Source organism: Typopeltis vanoorti, chromosome 3 (assembly GCF_054136105.1).
Source record: "Typopeltis vanoorti isolate ZY-2024b chromosome 3, IOZ_Tvanoo_1.0, whole genome shotgun sequence".
Taxonomy (NCBI): domain Eukaryota; kingdom Metazoa; phylum Arthropoda; class Arachnida; order Uropygi; family Thelyphonidae; genus Typopeltis; species Typopeltis vanoorti.
The window spans coordinates 122,157,786-122,178,307 of NC_143551.1; the positions used below are offsets into that span (position 1 = coordinate 122,157,786).

Sequence of the window (20,522 nt, forward strand, 5' to 3'; positions counted from 1 at the left end):
TAGAATAGTCCATTGCATCATAGTCAGCGGCCAGTTGGATCAGTCTGTTAGGATGCACAGTTGCTTTTGAAAAGAATTTGGTTGCTATAGTCTGCATGAAGGTGTAGATATAGGGGACCTCCGTGTCGCGGTGCAGTTGGACAGTTCGAATGAACCGTGGAGCGCCCAGGATCATTCTAAGACACTTGTTCTGAATGCGTTGTAATTTAATGATATTTGAGTTTGAAGTATGGCTCCAGGCCAGGGAGGCATAGGTGAGTATTGGACGAACCATCAGTTTGTATATGAGAAGTTTGATTCTGGTGCTCAGTTTACTGTTTCTGTTTATTAGCGGATAGAGCTGGGCTATGGTTTTTTGATGTGTTTGAACAGAGAGTCTTGATATGGGAGTTGAAAGTCAGTTTACCGTCCGTTACTACACCGAGATACTTTATCTCTGTTTTCCACTGAATTTTTGTGTTAAAGAGGAGAATATCTTCTTTGGGAAGCACTGATCTTCTAGAGAATAAGACGGCTACGCTCTTCTGAGGATTCACCTGGAGTCGCCATTTGGCAATGCTTCCTCAATGATAGTAGTTGAGAATTATTATTATTACTTCAGTGTCCAAAAGTTAGCTAGGGCTAAACGTTCTCACCTACTCCCTATGAAGGAATAAAGGCGTTAACTGATTATTATTATTCTCATTCTCAGCTACTCTTCCATTAGGCACTCTAGTACAAAAAAAAAAAAAAAAAAAAAATCGATAATGATAATGTGAAGCAGAGAGTTACTTGTGAGAAAGTGCAAAGTTAAGTTAGTTGCAAAAGTTGAAGTCAGTGTGTTCGTGAAAATACTTTGGATATAATTTCATCTTGCTGTAGGTTTAAATATGTTAGTTGAAGTAACGAGAATGCTAATAATACTAAAAGAAAAGTAATGAAACGTTGAGCATTTAACTTTTATCGTTTCACCGGCATGGGCAACGGTATTCTAATTCGCTTTTCTAAGTCCATTCAGTTTATGCGTGCTTTTCATCATATGTTAAAATTTAGTTCTCCAAAAATAGTCCTGAGATACGTGCATGTCGATTTACCAAATTCCATTAATAATATGGTTTCGGTATTTCCATTTTCTACTGAAATGACTCCTTTGCATTGGACACTGTGTAAAACGCATGAAAATTTTAAGGTTGGAAACTCCAAGAGCCTGCAAACGTCGGCTGGTAAGCCAGTTTTTAATTTTATATCCATATATTCTTTATTGATATATTTGGTAAACATCTGTTTACTACTATATAGTAAATGTCTGTGATACAAAGCATAGTGGTGAGTTTACTTTCACACACATATACATGCATATTATGTATGTGGAGACCAACATACATAATACATAAACATTCAGTACACTTGCTTTCAAAGTGTACTGGATCCAGAATTGGTTATGGCACAAAATTATTTTTGGAGATGAGACACCAAATCATGGTGATATCACTATGACAAGAATGTCATAGTGATGGCTTATGACGTGAATGAAGTGATAGTGATGCAGTATCTGTAAGGCCAGCTATAATAGGAACACACCACAGGAAGTTTCTGCAACCTATTTCAGTTTTGAAAATTTGCAGCATATGAGTAGTCATGCTCACATGACATACATGATCATATGGAAAGGTATAGTCGATTAGTGCCTCCTTATCTCTTGTACAGAGGAGGTTTCTGCTGAAGTGACCCAACTTGTCACGAATATCAAAGGCCCCTAAATATATTTCATTAAATAGATGTTTGGTTTAACAACAGGAATACAGTGTGCTAACATTTGAAATGGCCCTCATGTTTTAGATATGATAAGAAATGATATTCTTGTTATCTTCCTTGTTTTGGTTAAACATAAATATGTCAAAATATGTATGTAAACTATTCTCACAGTTAGGCTACTCGTATACAGAGAGCAGTTGACTTTATATTAAGTTCTGTATTTCATGATGCACAGCACACTTCCTTACCAGGCATGTATACTGCCATGCATTATGGCAAGAGCAGATTTCACCTGTTGATGACATTAAGGTGAAAACCCAAACTGGTTTGAATAGTAGTGACTCACCTTAATACATGGTAGTATACGATGCTTGAGAAGGGTATGTGTATATGTGCATGAACGTGCATTTTGATACTGAGCAACTTGATATAAAGTCAGTTGCTTTGTATTATGTAAGTAGTTGTTTTATATTATATAAGTAGCTTAGTGATTATTATTATTATCTCGGGCAACTCCAAGGAGTCGACAGACTCATCGAGGGAAGATATATCACATGGACACTTTGTTTGCTTGTGCTTTATTAAAGGAGAGATGGGTAAATTTTTTTTTTATTAAGTATAAATAATATCCTGTCCTCAATGTTTACAGAATTGCAAATTGTGTGTGTAGAATACCAAACTAATAACTTATGGTTATAAACATATTTAAAGTGAAAATAATAAATAGAGAATTTTAAAAAAATATAAAACTTTTCGTTAATAATTTTGATAAGTGTCTGCTATTTACCAACATATTGTTCCTGGATTTCATCAATGATTGACGTTTTCAAACTTCACCAGGAGACAATCACATTCAGACATTAAAAGCAAAATATGTTCTATGCATCTTTCACAAAAGACAACTATTTATTTCAAGTGCACTCATTCATTGTTATCATCATCATTGTTATTATTATTATCAACAGACCTTCATGGAATCAAGAGACTCCTTGTGGGAGATCCCACTCTCACATACGCAGCTCATCATACCCAGTGTCAGTGCCAGGTTATTTTGCGCCCTAGGCAAAGTTTACAAGTGTGCCCCTTATTTTAAACTAAAATGTTTCTAATTGACATTAAACAAAATAAAATCGTCTTTCAGGTTAAATTAATAGGTAAATTAATAGGGCTTTTTTATTTTCTTTTTTAATTAATTTGAAAATTCTCTGTCATAATTCATTTACAAAAAAAAAGTTATAAAATACTGAAATTTAATATTTTAAAATGTTAACGTTTTAAAATATTTATCTTAACTGAATTTTAAATAGCAGTAAGTTCAAATCATTTAGGTAAGGAACAAAAAAGAATAATTTTTGTTCTTTTTTGCTATTTTACTATTTAGAGTTAAATAGTAAAATAGTGTGATGTGTGAGGGATAAGGAAAAAGAATTGATACCTAAATCATATATCACTATTTAATTTTGATATTTTAGTAAAGTATGAATAAAGAATAGCTTGAAGTTTTGCCCCCCTTCGTGGCTTGTGCTCTAGGCGGTTGCCTAGTTTGCCTAAATGGTACCGCCGGCCCTGGTCATACGTCGACTTAAATGTATTCACTGTTCATGCACTCATCACACTCTCAGGCAATGCATTCCAATTACCTGTCACTCTCCCTGCAAAAAAAAAAATGTAAAAAAATCTACTACTCATTCCCTTGCTCACACCCACCTTATACAGCTTCCAGGGATGGCCTCTCATTCTCCCCTTCTCCAGCTATTCTATGAAAAATCTCATCCTTATTAATCTGGTAATTACCCCTTACCAACTTATAAGTCTTGATCATGTCTCCTCTCTTCCTTCTATCCATATGCTCTGCAATTTGCATTCTCTCAATCTATCCTCATATTCCACATTTTAGATACCAGATAACAACTTAGTATTGTCTCTGGATCCTCTCCAACATCTCATCATACTTTTGAAAACCTGGTGACTAAATTTATGCACAGTAATCCATATGCAGCCTGATCAAAGACTTGTACCATGAAAGCAAACATCCTTCTACATATCAGTGTTTTCCATCATTCCCATAATCTGATGTATCATTCTCACAGTTTTAACAAAATGTTTTAAGATTCCTCTTCTGGGATATAACATCAAACTGACACCCCACACACTCGCCCATTCAGACAGTATATTTAGGCCCTCTTGTAAAGCTACATCTGCTCTGCCTCTCATAACTCTCCCCAACTTTGCATCATCTGCAAACGTATATCACCATTTAAGCCCTTTCCAACATCATTTACATCACAGTCTTTGGACTCCTTGGAGGTGTCACGTAATAATAATAATAAAACACACTCCTGGGCACACCACTAGCGACTTTCCTCTTCTGGGATATCACCCCCCCCCATACACCACCGTTTGATATCAGACAGCCAATCTCCAATGTATCACACTAATTTACTATCAACCCCAATCTGTTCCAATTTAACTACTAAGTTGTCATGTGGTAATTTATCAAAAGCCTTTGCAAAATTTAAATATATTACTGTATATGCATCCCCCCCCCTTGTCTAATATATTCATCACCTTGTTATAAGGTGATGAAGAAGTTGATTGCTAAAACACTGTCTTCCTTTAGCTAATCCATGCTGTCCACCCTATAATTTGAAGCCTCGGTCTTATCACCTCCTTTATGAAGTGGAATATTTGTGCCATCTTTCCATTTCTTTGGGACCTGGGCTAATCTGACTCATCTTGAAAATGTTAAAGGTGTTAACACCCTGGAACATTTCCTGCATTGATATATATACCATCAATTTCCTTGACTTTGTTCACATCAAATATACTCAATTCCTCATATACCTCTTGCTCATTCACCATTAGTGATTCCTCCCCCATTCCCACTGCTCTCAAGTTCTGCATTATGTTACAATCACAAGGATGGAATACTTGTGATTGTAACATACGAGAGTGGGCTGAAAAGTTCTCGGTCTCGACCATAGATGACGACATTATCGGCAAGATTTTTTTTTTCTAAGTTGGTACATATGTCATAAGCATCCATGTGAAATTGCAAGTCATTCTTCAAGTAGTTTGTTTTATACAGCTGTCTGAAGCAAAAGTGTTGTCTGTATCCCTTGAAATGGATAAAACTGAGTATTGTGCAGTTATAAAATTCTTTGTAAAAGAAGGTATAATGCCAAAAGAAATTCATTCGAAGTTCATAAAGGTTTATGGGCTCTCTTCTCCTTTGTTTTCAATAATTAAGAAATGGGCCGAGTTAAACCGTGGCCGTACCAGCCTTGAAGATGATCCACGTGAAGTACGTTCAAAGAGTGTAACAACGCCAGAAATCATTGATCAAGTGCATGATATGGTATTGGATGACTGGCGAGTCAAACTGCATGAAATTGTTGAGACTATAGGCATTTCAAAAGAACGTGTATGATATATTTTGCATGAAGAATTGCAAATGAAAAGCTTTGTGCAAGATGGGTGCCATGCTTGCTCACAGCTGATAAAAAACACACTCGCATGAAAATCTCTGAACAGTGCTTGGAGCATTTTAACAAGAATAAAACTGATTTTGTGCGTCGATTTATTACTATGGATGAGACTTGGATTCAGCATTACACACCAGAATCCAAACAGCAGTCAAAATAGTGGACAGAAGCCAGTTGTTCAGCCCCAAAGAAGACAAAGTTGGTTCCATCAGCAAGAAAGGTCACGGCATCGGTGTTTTAGGATGCTAAAGGAGTTTTGTTTATTAATTATCTTGAAAAGGTTAAAACGATAACTGGGAATATTATTCCGAACTTTTAACCAGGCTAGACAAAACAATTTGTGAGAAAAGACCCAGTTTGCAGAAGAAAAAAATCATCTTTCATCAGGACAATGCATCTGCCCACAAAGGTGTTTTGGCAATGGGAAAATTAAGGGATCTGCACTATGAATTGTTGGAACATCCACCCTATTCCCCAGATTTGGCTTCCTCTGACTTCTATCTCTTCCCAAAACTAAAACTTTTCTTTGCTGGTCAGCGTTTTTCTTCAAATCAAGAGGTGATTGCAGCTGTTGAGTTGTATTTTGCATATCTTACTGAGAGCCACTACAGGGACTGGATAATAGCTGGAGCATTGTTGGAATAAATGTATTATTTTAAGGGAGATTATGTTGAAAAATAAAAATAATTTTGAAATTATAAATTTGTTTTTTTATTGTTAGGCCGAACACAGCGAACACAGTATCAAAAAAATAATCAATTCCTCCCCCATTCCCTGTCCCTCTCGTCAACAAGATTTTAAAAATGCCATCACCATACCCTACATCTGTGGAACTTCGGAAAAAATAGCCAAGATACTAAAAAAGTATAACCTACACACAGCATATAAGCTCTATCGCAAACTTGCTACCCTTATCCGGTCTACGAAAGATCAGCTCCCTCCTCTCTCTCTGCCTGGAGTTTACAAAGTACCCTGTTCCTGTAAGCTTGCGTACTCTGGACAGACAGGCAGATCAGCATCCATCCACCTGGAGGAACACAAGTCATACATTGTCAAACACAACTATGGCCATTCAGGCTTGGCTGACCACGTGTTGGACACCACCCACAGAGTATCATGGAAGAAAACCACCATGCTCCACCACAGCAAATTCAAGAAAGAGAGACTTTTCTTAGAAGCAGCAGCAGCTCTCAGAAACCAACCAAATCTAAATAAATACGGTTGCATTAAGCTTCCGAAGATTTGGAAAACACTCATCACCAGAGGTCCCACCTTACATTCCAGGCCACCTACGACTGCCCTTAGAGGGCGCTCCACCTAGATAGGACTTTAGTGTCACCCACGTGGTTGGGATTAGTATTGTAAGTTTTTGTGTGCATGTTACATTAATTGTTTTTGTAATCCCCGTAGATGTCCTAGTGACTAGGACGAAATATAGGAAGTATTAAATTCTATTTTAATTCTTTTTGAGTGTTGTAAAAAATCCATTAAACCTCCAACATAATGTCCTCACAGCACTTAAGCCTCTACACAAGAATCTCTTGAATTAGTTTTTCAGTGTCATTTACGCAAATTGCATTTTCACTACCTTGCATTACTGCTCACCACCCCTAACTTGCTGCTGGCTCTCATACTGCTTACTGCTGCTAACTCACCATCATCAATGCACACTGTCTTGCCAATCAAAACATTGCTAACTCATTGCCACTTTCACCGACTGTTGTACCATTACCACTCAAGCACTCGGTCATACTGTCAACTTCGCTTACTCTCATAGTTACATCCATGACCTTTTGCCTGCTACCACATTCATTCAGTGATATCTCATAATCCATAAGTATGCTACATATCGAAACTCTCATCTCTCTTATTTTTCCTCTCCACATAAATATCTTCAATTTTTCCCAGCATACATATATACATACTGCATTCATGGCATCTTGCAATCTTTAAAAAATTCAAGCGACTTGCATTCGCCTTTCACTCCATCTTATGTTTCACCACCATTTCACTCACGCTCAAAGCTGCACACAAGAAACACAAAAAGTATAATAAATACAGAATTATAACTATGAGAGTCTCCGTAACTCATTCGGAGGCTCTCATAGTTATAGATGAAGCCTTTTGGTCGGAAAGAGCTGGCTTCGATTCCCATCCAGACGTGAGGAACCTTTATCTGGTCTCTTTCGACTAAAAGTGAGTTAGCTGGTCTCATACAGCGGTGGAGGTTTTTTATCCCTCAGAACAGGCAAACCAACCCCATGAACACGTGTACACACTTCTACAGACAAAAAATACTTCTCCCTTCACCCCCCAATGTCAGGCTCAACAACAAGTCAGTTGGGATCACGTGCATAAGGTCGCATCGTGTAAGGAGGACAACCCCAAATAGATGCAATAAGGTACAGGAGGAAGAAGACAGAATTATAACTTCTTCTTCTGCAGCTTCTCCCACTTAAGCGGGGTCACTGTTGGTGATGAGTCTCCTCTACATCCTCCTATAACTTAATTATAACTAAAATTATAACTACAATCATCAACATCAAATTCCTGATATCTATACTCAAATGGTGTATAGGATACCATGATACTACTATTATTACTTGTTAAGTATAAAGTTAGCCTGTTATTTGTCAGGACACACCAATATAGGTATGTCTTATATATGTCTTCTAAGTGCATTACTCCACCTAGATGGAGTGATGCACTTACTCAGAGGAAAAGCACCTAGGTGCTTTTCTTCTGAGGCTTCTTTTTCCAACCATCCTGTCATTAGACATCTCTTTAACTAACCTTTCCTCTCCTGTTCTGTTTAAGTGACTATACCATCCTTAGATTAGCTCTGCTCACATTATTGGATGCTAACATTATCAAGTTCTGATATTATTTTTAATATTATTGTCATTTATACCATCTATTAACATTTCACTGATTTTTCTTATTGCCTTCATGTCTGTTGTTTCTAGACTGATCATCTCTTTCATTGCTAATACATCTCTCAGATTTATAAGTTAATTGTTGTGAACACTGTATTCTATACTGTTAGTTTTGTTTTTGACTAATTTCTCTCATATTCTATATAAATTTATTCAGTTGACTTCTCATCATACTGTCACCATATTTTAAATTTCTTATTTTGTTGTATGTTTTCATATTAAATTTCAATCTTCATTAAAAATTTGTGCCTAAATAACCGAAATATTTTCCATGTTCTATATGTTCTCTATTCAGAATACAATTGATGTTTTCCATGTTCCTGCATGCTTTCATAGTTTGTCTTTTAATTTCTGGTTTTCTTTCTAAATTTGTTACAACTTATTAAATTATGATGCTACTTTCCTTCATAATGTGGTCCATAACGATGATCCATGATCAATAACAGCAGATGAATAATATTTTTACATCTGATTTTCACATCGAACCCTCTTTGTACCTCCTTTAATTCTGATTGCTGACTTGTAATTTAAATATAGACTATATATTCCTCTGTATAATGTCTTGTTTCTTGCCATATATTGCAGCATTTGAATAGCTTTTCTCTTGAGTCATATGTTTTTTTTTTTTTCCAGATCTGCCGAACTTAAATATGAATCCTTGTTATGTTCCCATGATTTCTCGACTGTTTCTTAAAGTGAACGTCTGATTTTAATAATCCCAGTTTGACTTGAAACCCAGCTTGTCCCCCCTCCTCCCCCAAGATTCATATTTCTTAGTCCATTCTCAAATTTGCTTGCAATAAATCCTACCAGGAACCTCAGTAGGGAATTGCTTTAATTCCTTTTTATATAGGTACTATGAGTTCTTCTCCCATCATCCAGAATTGGACACTTTCTGACCATTTCTTTTGAACTATGCAGCACATCTGCTGTAAAAATTTTTTTTTTTTATACTTCTATATCTCGGTATTTCTGGTTGAATATTTACTCCAGCTGCATTTCAAGTTAGTCATGGCTCTATTTGCCTCAAGCAAATGCCTCCATAGCTCATTTGGAAGAACAACAGTACATTGTGCCCTTCAGTTGAAAAGATTTAAGTTCGATTCTTGTTGTGACGAGAGGAATGTTTATGTGGGATATTTTCAGTAATTCAGAGATCCTGTTCATGAGACCAAGCATGTATTTTTTCAATCCACTTCAGGTCTAATAAGCATGGTAGTCTCACATTCAGGAATGAAAACATAAAAGTGCTACTTGTTAGCTTTTATTTCTGTTTTGTCTGCATTATGAAATAATGTTGCTTTGGTAACTCATTGTTAAAAAAAAAAACAAGCTAATTTAATCCTTTTTTTGTTTAGTGTTGTTTCTTGTTGGATTACTATATCTTCTGATTAAAGATAATACTCATCTGGGAAACTGAAAATTTCCACAATTTTATAATTGGTAGGTAGGTAAGTATTAACCTAAAGCCCAGTTAGGTTTTTACCACTGATTAAGAGGTTATTATGAATGTATATTGCAGAATTTGATGGTTAGGTGGAAAAGGGGTTATATCTTGTAGACTTAAGTTGATAAGATTTTTCCAGATTAAATATAGAAAGAACTGTTGGTAGAGGTGGAGAAGGAGAGAAAGAATGAGAAACTTTTCTGATGGTCATATAAGATTGGTGATAGGGAGAGTAGCTAATGAGTGGTATGTGTATAGTGTGTGTGAATGATTTAAGGTACATTTGGTGTGTTATGGGACGTGGAGCTTGGGAGGGTTATTAGTAATAATCCTGATGTTTTGGCTATTCAAGAGGATTTGAATAAGCAGGAAAGATAGCCAAATGAATTAGGATGGCATTAAAATGCCATCCCCATTCATTGAGATGTTTAGATGGCAGGCTGAATACTCTGGATCTCTACTAGAGGAAGTGGATGAGGAAAGAGATCTTGGGATGATTGTTGATAAAAATTGAAGTTGAGGATACGTTGCAGTTAAGGTGACCCAGAGGATTCATGGTGCAATACTAAGATGGACTTTGACCGGTAGAGATAGGAGTGGTGATTCCATTGTATAATGCCCATGATCAGGCAACATTTGAACTATTGTGCCTAGATCTGGTCATTGGGATGTGAAGAGAATAAATTAACCCCGGAGTTGGGTTAATTATACAGATTTGGCACTGAAAATGATATCAGAACTCGACAGTTTTAGTTATGAGGATAAACTAAGGGCATACAAACTAGAGTTCGGTGGGTAGAAGACAAAGAGGTGAAGACATGGCTGAGACATTTCAACTGTGGAGAGGTACACCAGTGTCCAAAAGCTAAGAACAAACTACATTTTTATCTGTATATGAAAAAATTTTCATGACTACAGCCAAATGCAGACATAAATTTATTGCCAACATACTGATAAATTATATTACTTAAAAAAAAAGTGTTATTAATTTTATACAGATTAAACTGCAATGTGTTTTTGGTAAAAGTTACAAATTTCCTAAGGACATTAAGGAATTAATGTATAGTGCTTACAGAAAACTATATAGAGAGAGAGACATTTCAGTATGGAATATGTCCACCCCCAAACTGCGATGCAGCTCTCACAATGCCATACCATGCTTAGCACCAAGTGATTCAGGAGTTTGTGAAGCAAACTGGCCCACATCTCCTTCAGAGCAAGGATAAGGTCTTGTTTGGAGGGGAATTTCGAGAGCAGTATGTCTCCCTATTGCATCTCCAATGTGTTCTATGGGTTGAGATTTGGGGGAGTGTGCTGGCCACTCAATTCAATTAATATCCTTGGTCTCCAGAAGTATCTCCACTGCTTGTGTATGATGTTGTGTGGCATTGTCATCTATAAAATGAATTCTTTGCCTACAGTGCCATGGAATAATCAGACATGATGTTGAATTTCCTTACAATATTGTTCATAAGTCATAGTCCCTTTTTCCAGCACTTGTAGCTCACTGCATCCATTAAGCATAATGCCTCCCTGCACTATTACCCCAGCACTGCTGTATCCATCCCTTTCAACAACATTCTTGCTTACATTGCAAGAATGTTGTTGAAAGGGAGGGATACTACTTTCATACCAGCTCAAGTGTCGTCTAGAATCGGAGAAAACTCATTGATTCATCTATAAAGAGTACATTAGTCAATTGGTGTGTCTTGCCCAATTTTTATGGATACAATACCAGTGAAAAACATGCTCTACAATAAACTGTGGATAAAGGGATGCAGACTACAGATCTACAAACATATAGGCTTACTTGTCACATATATCTTGCCACAGTTTGTCAAAATATCAGCATACCTATGCTTGAATAGAACCAGCGTGCAAGCTGATCTACTGTGGTGCATCGATTACATTTGGCTTTTATAACCAAAAGTCTGTTATAGTGTGTGAGTAACCTATTAGCAAAAGTCTGGAATACATTCCATTGCTTTGAAATGCAGCCCAGAGTCTGTATACACAGCTATCTGTGATTTCAAATTACAGGAATAAAGAGTTGCAAGTTTGACTCTTTATTCCTGAAATGAAAAGAGCTTCCTTCAAACACAATTCACTTAGCACAATGTTTTGCCTTTTTTTTCCCTGTTAAGTGCTACCATGTGAACCCTTTGGGTTCAATTCGAAAATTTGAATGTGTACTTTCTATTTGAAATTGTTAGTTATACAATTACCACAAGCTGATTTGTCTGAAGTTGTAGTTGTAATCTTCAGAAATAGTGTTCATCCCTAGGTTTTGGATACCTTCATTCTCAACTTCCATGGATGCCTTTGCTTCCTTTCCATACCCTCCATAAAATGAAAAATTCCATCTACTGAAATTCTGTAACTCTTTCAGAAATATTGAAACTTACAAACTTTCAGAAGTTTGTAAGTTTCAATCATATCACCCTTCTTTCTTACAAACTTTCAGAAGTTTGTAAGTTTCAATCATATCACCCTTCTTTCTCCCGTTAGCTAGTGTCTGCAGCTTACAAATTCTTAATCTGTCTTCATAATCAGTATTCCACAATCCTGCTATCATTTTTGGCATTCTCCTTTGCACACACACACACTCTCTCTCTCTCTCCCCCCCCCTACTGTTCAGAATCACCATAGAAACCTGGAGACCTGCATGCATTTGTCTAAGTGAGGTCTTATTAAGGCCTTGTAAAGAGGCAAAATGACTTCCTTATCTTTATATGTCACGGTCCATTTCAACATTGCCATTATTCTCAGAGTTGTATTTACAGTTTTTGCTATATGATCCTTAACTTCAACTTCCTGTCTACTAAAACTCCATGATCCCTAGCCTCATCAGTTTACTCAAGCATAATCCCACCAATATAATACAACATTGGTTATCTAATCACACCAAAGTGCATGACTTTACATTTATTAACATGAAAATGACAGCCATTTTCACATGGCCACAGTTTCAGCCTATTCCGATCATTCTACAAGTATGATTTGAGTAGGCTGGAATTGTGGGCATGATTACCCTACCTATCTTTGCATCATCAGCAAATAGCTGTATGTCACATGTCAAATCCTTCCAAATGTCATTAATGTACAGATTGAATAACAATGGACCAAGAACTGATCCTTCAGGCACATCACTGGTTACCTTGAATCTTGCAGATTCACACTCCCATATACCACTTTTTTGATATCTTTCAGTCAGCCATCCTCTTATCCATGCCAATAATTTATAATTCAATCCCATATTTTCCAATTTATGCAACTGTATTGTGTATTCTGTCAGAAGCCTTAGCAAAATTCAAAAGTATCATGGTGTATCCATTCCGCTTGTCTAACTCATTGGTAACATTATTATAGAATGTGAGCAAGTTGCTAAAGCATGACCTTCCCTTAGTAAACTCATGCTGTTCATTGCAAAGTAGAGATTCACTGACAACTCATTTCTGAATGCGAGCCCTAACCAACTTTACCAAAATCTTCATCACCACTCCTGATATACTGATTGGTCAGTAGTTGGATATGTCGGTCTTTGCATCACCATTGTGCAATGGGATTACCATACATTCTTTCCACTCCTGTGGAATCTTCCTGTTCTGAGACTAAAATTATAAACCCTGGTCAAGGGAATAGCCAGTTCAGCTGAACACTCTTTTAGCATCTGTACTGATATCCATTCCTATTGCAGAATTCTTATTGAGTTTGTGCAACAGCTCTAGTACTTCCTCCTCATCTACACGAGTTTCCTCATACAGTGAAGAGGTAGCGGTGAGTTCAGTGTTGCATATACCAAGTTGAAAGCTTTTAGCAAAATGGGCACTCATTAGTTGAATAACTCTTTTGCATCTGTCACCTCGTACCATCTGCATTCAGTAGAGTTATCCTTTGAAATTCTGTCTTTCGATTTACTTATAGCATAATGATAAAAATTCTTTTTGGTTGTCTTTAACTTGCAGAGCCAGTTTCTTTTCAAACTCAGACTTAAGTTTTTGTACAACACTTGTGACTCTTCTGGCCTGTGGCTTATAATTATCATAAATAACATCATCTTTATGCAGGTGACTTCCACATCATCTTTTTCTTACGAATCTCTTGCTTAATTAGATTACACATCCATTTCACTCTTACTCTATTTATTCTTTGAACTGAAGGGGCACATTCTGATATCACATCATTTAAGTATTTTTTAAACACTTTCCACGCACTGTTGATATACATCTTTAACTGAAACCTCCTCTGACACTGTAATCAAATCTAACACTCTTTGACCTCGAGTTATACATTTGGAGTTATAAGGCAGATGATTATACTAGTCTTAGAAATCAGCTTGAGGCAGTTCTATGGATGGAGGAATTGGAAGTGTGAGATATCATCATTGCTTGGGAACTTTTGAAGAAATATTTATTAGCGGCAATAGCAAGTTGTAAACCACACGTGAAGAAAACACAAGTTGGTGTAAAGTGGATAACAGCCAATATCAAACAGGAACTGTGAGTAAAAATGAGGTTATGGAAGAGATATAGAATATAAGACTCAGGCGAAGAGAGTGACTAGTATGGTAAGGAAGGCAAAACTGGAATATGAGAAGAGATTGGTCCTGAGATCCAAAGACAATCCTAAGGAATTCTTTCATTATGTGTATGTGGAAAAATGGGAATAGAGTGACTGATGCAAAGGACATATTGGAGTTGTTTAATAAACACTTTATTGGGGTGTTCATTACCTATCCCTCTAGTAATGAAACATTCTCCAGAATAAAGGTTTCATACTTGAGGGATGGAGTAGGTACAAGGTTTAGAAGGTCAAGAAGAGAGCATTTCAAATACTGAGTACTCTGGATATTAATAAAGCAATGGGACTGGATGGGATTTTGCCATGAGTTTTGAGAGAATGTATTAAAGAACTTACAGCTGTGTTGTGACCTGGCTTTTCATTGAAATTCTGGCAAGAGGAAAGGTGTCCAAGGAGTAAGAGGAGGATAAGATGGTGCCATTACATTATGGTGGTAGCAGACTGCAAGTGTCAAACTATCGACCAGCTTGTATTTCATCAGTAGTTATTAAGATTTTGGTGAAATTAGTGAGGGATCATTTATAGTAGCGGACAGATGATGGGTAATGTTATCTGTGAGAGTCAGCATGGATTTGTTAAGGGGTGCTCTTGGTTTAGTAATATGATTGCATTTTATGATAAAATGACAAGGGCTATTGATGAGGGGAAAGGGATATTCTCCTTTTTTTAGGAAGGTATTTAACAGAGTACCACATGATAAGCTGATATTTAAGTTATACCATATGGTTTTAGATGTTGGTGAACTGGATTTGGGATTGACTATCTGATAGGAATCAGAGAGTTGCATATGAGGGAGCAGTATCAAGGAGGCTGGTTACAAATAGGGTCCCACAGCTCTCAGCACTGGGACTTGCATTGTTTAACCTTTATATCAGTGACATTGTCATTGGATTGCAGATGATGTGAAGCCGGGAAGGGTTATTAGTAATAATGCAGATATGATAGCCTTGCAAGAGGTTTTGAATAAACTGGACAGGTGGGCAAATGAATGGGGGTATCAGTTTAATTCAGATAAATGTAATGTCTTGGAGTTTGGAATATATCAATGAGAAGCTGCATACTCTGGAGGAAGTGGAGGAGGCAAGAGATCTGGGGGTTATGATTGATAGAAACCTGAAATTCAGGGAACATATTGCAAAGGTGGTGAAGATAACCCAGAAGATTGCTGCAATACTGAGAACAACACTGATCTGCAGAGATAAGATTTGTCTCCATTGTATAATGCCTTGATCAGAACACACCTGGACTGTTGTGCTCAAATTTGGTCCCAGGATTTGAAGAGGGGGGGATAAATTAGCCATGGAAGGAGTGCAGGGATAGATAATAAAGATATCAGGACTATACAATGTCAGTTATGAGAATACGCTGAGGGAATATGGTCTGCAGAGTTTGGTAGATGGAAGGAGAGGTGATGTGATTGAGCCTACCAAACTCTGCAGAGTTGACACTAGGGAGTTTTTTCATTTGATGGAACAGGGGGAAGTTGTGAAAGGAAATTGTCAGCAAGAGGGTAAGGAGTGGTTTCTTTTTTTCCTTGGAATGCATGCCTGATAGAATGGTGATAGATAATGGAAAATGAGAGCTAGGTCTAAGTATTATTATTATGATTCAGGCCCCCATGGAATTCACAAAGCTCATTGTGGGAGGTCTGAATCATAATAATAATGATGCTTAGACCTAGCTCTCATTTTCCATTATGATTTATGGTTATGTAATTTGTTTGTATGTTTACTATTTTTTTTAATAGTACTTAGCTAGATATATGTCAATGTCTATGTGAATTCAATCTATGCAAGGTTGTTAACCTGCAGAACTGTGACTGAGCTGCAAATTGGATACTCTGGAAACCTTACTTTAGAGACCAAACATGCAACGAAACATTTGGGGCTTTCAGTAAGCACTGTGATCTCACACTGGACGAAATTCATCTCCCTCTTAAAGACATTTAACAAATATGAATTCTAGGAGTATTATTCAAACCCATGACCTACAAATTGGATAGCATGCCTGCAGTGGTATGTGGCAGTATCTGCTAATGTTTGATAGCATATCTGGATAACGATATGTGCATAGTAGTTGGTTTAGGTGTGTGTGTAAGATAATCTTCATTAGATTAATGTATTATTTGCTTCATCACTCAAAAAGAATGAGTAAAGGTCCTGATTTTTCAAAAAATGAATACTGTGCTTAATTGTTTTCTCTCAGTTTTTGCCATTTTAAAGATGGTATACATGGTAGCACATGCACTCAATTAGATAGCTGAGATATGCATGCTTAATTAAAGTACTTCGGACTGAATGAATTAAAGTTGTTGTTGAATTTTTTTTTTTTTTCACTTGGTTATAAATTAAATTGAAGATAAATTATATCCCTGTTTAATCCTTTATCCAAGTAAATTTTTTGTGTGAAGTATTTTCACAACTATGTTACCTGTACATAGAGGCTAATGACTTCATATTAGTTGCCTTATTAGCCCATAATCTTGTACATTAATGACATCAGGCAGGGTCTAACATCTGATGTGCAATTGTTTGCCGATGATGCGAAGATAGGTAGGGCAATCAGGGATGCTGCTGATATTCAGCACTTACAAAATGATTTGAATATGTAGAAATTTGAGCAAATGAAAATGGCTGTCTGTTTAATGTTAGTAAGTGTAAAGTTATGCACTTTGGCATGATTACAGTTCCAGTGGAATATTATATTAACGGGGTTATGCTACAAGAATATGAGGAGGCGAGGGATCTTGGCATGTTAGTGGATAGGAATTTGAAGTTCGAAGGTCACATAGCAAAAGTTGCAAATACAATTCAGAGGATAATTGCGATGCTGAAACAAACCATTACATGTAAGGATAAGGAAGTCATTTTACCTCTTTATAAGTCTTTGATAAGACCACACCTGGATTATTGTGTGCAGATTTGGTCTCCCATGTTTCAAGGGAATAAAGAAGCTGTGGAAAGGGTGCAAAGAAGAGTTACAAATATTATATCTGGATTATGGGATTTAGATAATGAGGGCAGATTGCGAGTATGTGGATTGTAGACTGGTTAACAGGTGTAAGAGGGGTGATATGATAGAGGCCTATAAACTTTTGAATGGGTGCAATAGGATATCATCTGATGAAATTTTTCGTTATATGGATGATGGGGGAGAGAACACGGGGACATCCATTGAAGTTAAATTTATTTGCAGTTAATACTTTCTTTTAGTGTTGCATGGTGATCAGCATTCATTTTAGAAATTATGGACTTTACAACTGTGTTATAATTAACTATTTTAATTTCCCGACGTTTCTACCTTCATATGAAGGTCATCATCTGGAGTATATACAAATATTCAAGGACAAGCTGAGTTACATTTCACACAATAAGCTAAAGAAACAACGATTTGATCACCAGTTATTCTACCGGCATGACCTCTAGTGAAAAAAAAAAAATGTCTTATTCTTAACATTACAACTATTATATAAGATTTAGGATTCTGGATTATTTACAGGCCTGTTTATAGTTGACTCTTGGGGAGAAAGGTTTTGTGGGTAGAATATGTGCCTTTCATATGCTTGGGATAATAATAACTTATTATTAATATTATTAATAACTTATTAACTAATTATTTTGTATGGCAAAATGCTTTCTACCTACAAAAAGAAGGCACAGCCATGTGCTCGCCATTATCCCCCCCACCCAATTGCTAACTTTTATGTGGAACATTTTGAGCATCATGCTCTAGATTCCTCTCCTTTAAAACCAAAAGTCTGGCTTAGATACGTTGACAATGTTTTTGCGATCTGTCCCCATGGCCACTAGACACTTTCCTTAGCCCCTAAACAAACAACACAAATGCATACAGTTCACAATTGAGATTGAAAAACAGAACACACTTTCATTTCTAGATACATTTGTCACACGTCTTCCTTCTGGCAGTTTTCCCTCACTGTTTACCAGAAACTGACACATACTGGCCAATATATACATATAAACTCCTACCACTACCCAACACAAAAACTAGGTGTCATTAATACTCTAAAAAACAGAGCTTTGAAGATATGCTCCAATGACCAAGTGTTGAAAGACGAATTTAAAGTTATCAGCAATACTTTTCTAAAAAATGGTTACGGCCAAAATACCATTAACAAAATTCTCTACATGACCACAATAAAAAACAGATAAACCAGACTACAATAAAACTATAACCATTCCTTACATTAAAGTACATATGGGCAACCCACGGGCTGGATCTGGCCCTCTACTTCTTTTGATCCGGCCCTAATCTATTTCAGCAAAGTTTGTCCGATTCATGGTGGGAGAAAACATGGTGTGTTCTACTAACTCACATTTAGCTGACGTCATATGACTTTTGCAAAACACACTATGTTTTCTCCAACCAAGGTCTCTTTCTCACTTTGACTAGCGGCTTGTGTGAACGTGTTACAAAGTGTCAGTTTGGTACTTGCATTGGTGTTGTGCTTTGTTCAGTGTCTGCATTGATGTTATGTTCTGTTCGGTGCCTGCGGTGTAGAAGACAGTTTTGTTTGACAGTTCTGAATATCGCTTGTAAATTTTGGACAATGTCAGGGGTTATTGCAAAAAAAAGAAAAGTTGATGCAGAAAATCGTCAATTTCAAGACAACTGGACGAAGAATTATTTTTTTATTCTGAATAAAGGTTTAATTGTATGTTTGCTGTGCAATGAATCTGTATCCGTCAACAAAGAATACAACTTGAAGAGACACTTTACTTCGAGACATGCGGATCACCCAAAAATTGATGGACAACTACGAAAAGATGAAATACAGAAGTTGAAGAAGAACTTGGATACCCAGCAGTAAATGTTCAACAAGCAAAGAATGCAGCACCACAGCATTGTCAAAGCCAGCTTTGTGGTAAGCGAAAAAATCTCTAAGCATTCTAAGTCATTTGGTGAAGGAGAATTTATCAAAGAATGTCTGCTGGATGTTGCAAATATAATATGTCCTGAAAAGAAAAAATACTTTGAGAATATTCGTTTGTCAAGATACTGTTGTCCGACGGATAGAAATTACTGATGATATGAAAAAAAAGTTTAAAAGAAAAGATTGCTAGATTGAAAGCATTTTCAATTGCTTTGGATATATCTTCACTGGTAGTTGTTAAAAGGAACAACTATCAGTGAAGATATATATGAAACAGTCAGCACAGTCTTCAAGAAAGTTGGGCTTAAATGGAGTTCACTGATGGAGCCCTTGCAATGGTTGGTGCACAGAAGGAATTTATTGGAATAGTTCATGAAAGAGCAATAGAACTACAGATCCATCCAAAAAATTTAACAAATTTTCATTGCATTATCCACCAACAAAATCTATGTGCAAAATTGATTAAATTCATAAATGTTATGGAAGTTGTAGTAGCCATTATTAACTTTATTAAGTCACGTGCACTTAATCACCCCCAATTTAAGGAGTATTTGGCAGACTTATTTTCAGATTATGAAGATGCATCTTATTATTGTGAAGTGAGATGGTTGAGTAAAGGTAAAATGTTAAAACGATTTTATGATCTGAGACAAGACATTGCAGATTTTATGGACATAAAAGGAAACACAATTAACCTAGTAAAAGATGATGAGTGGGTGTGTGATTTAGCATTCCTTGTAGATGTCACCGGATACCTAAACGAACTGAATCTTAAATTGCAAAAACAAGGACAATTGGTTCATGAACGGCATGGACATGTCAAAGCTTTTTGTAATAAACTAAGATTGTTCGAAAGTCAGTAAAGAGCTAAAAATTATTATCATTATCCTACTCTAGCAACTCGTAAAAATATCCCTTATAATTGTTATGGAGATGAACTGAAGGTATTAATAGAGCAATTTGATACAAGGTTTGCCGACTTCAAAAACAAAGACTCTACATTTGCTATATTTGCTCGTCCGATGGATGCTGATGTAAATAATGTGCCAGTGAGCTTCAGGCAGATTTAGTGCTAAAATCACAATTTAACAACATTGCTTTAACGGATTTTTATAAATTTTATTTGGTGGAAGAAAAATAGACAAATTTACGCGCCATTTCAAGAAAAATCATTTGTCTTTTTGGCAGCTCATATATGTTTGAACAGTTTTTTTCGAGGATGAAATACAATAAATCAAAAATTCGGACAAGAATAATGGACGAAAACCTCGAAAATTTTATGCAATTATCCTTAAGTAATATTAACGTCAATATTGATAGTCTTGTAGTTGAAGTACAAGGCCAATCTTCACATTAAATTGTTATGTCGTTCATTATATTATAAACTTTACGTAGAGCTTTATACCAAAGCATTATATTATAAATAAATGAAATATGAAGTAGCA

At 36.3% G+C, this 20,522-nt stretch overlaps 1 protein-coding gene across 1 annotated transcript in view; it reads left to right on the top strand.

The window, feature by feature from the left end:
* Window positions 1-728: 728 nt before the first annotated feature.
* The window catches only part of Fdx1 (Adrenodoxin-like protein 1, mitochondrial Ferredoxin 1), a 78,354-nt gene continuing 58,560 nt past the window's right edge, over window positions 729-20,522 (top strand). The window contains exon 1 of the mRNA XM_090415950.1: window positions 729-1,202. Coding sequence (XP_090272076.1) covers window positions 956-1,202 — 247 coding nt within the window. The 5' untranslated portion in view covers window positions 729-955. The remainder of the gene's footprint in view (window positions 1,203-20,522) is intronic.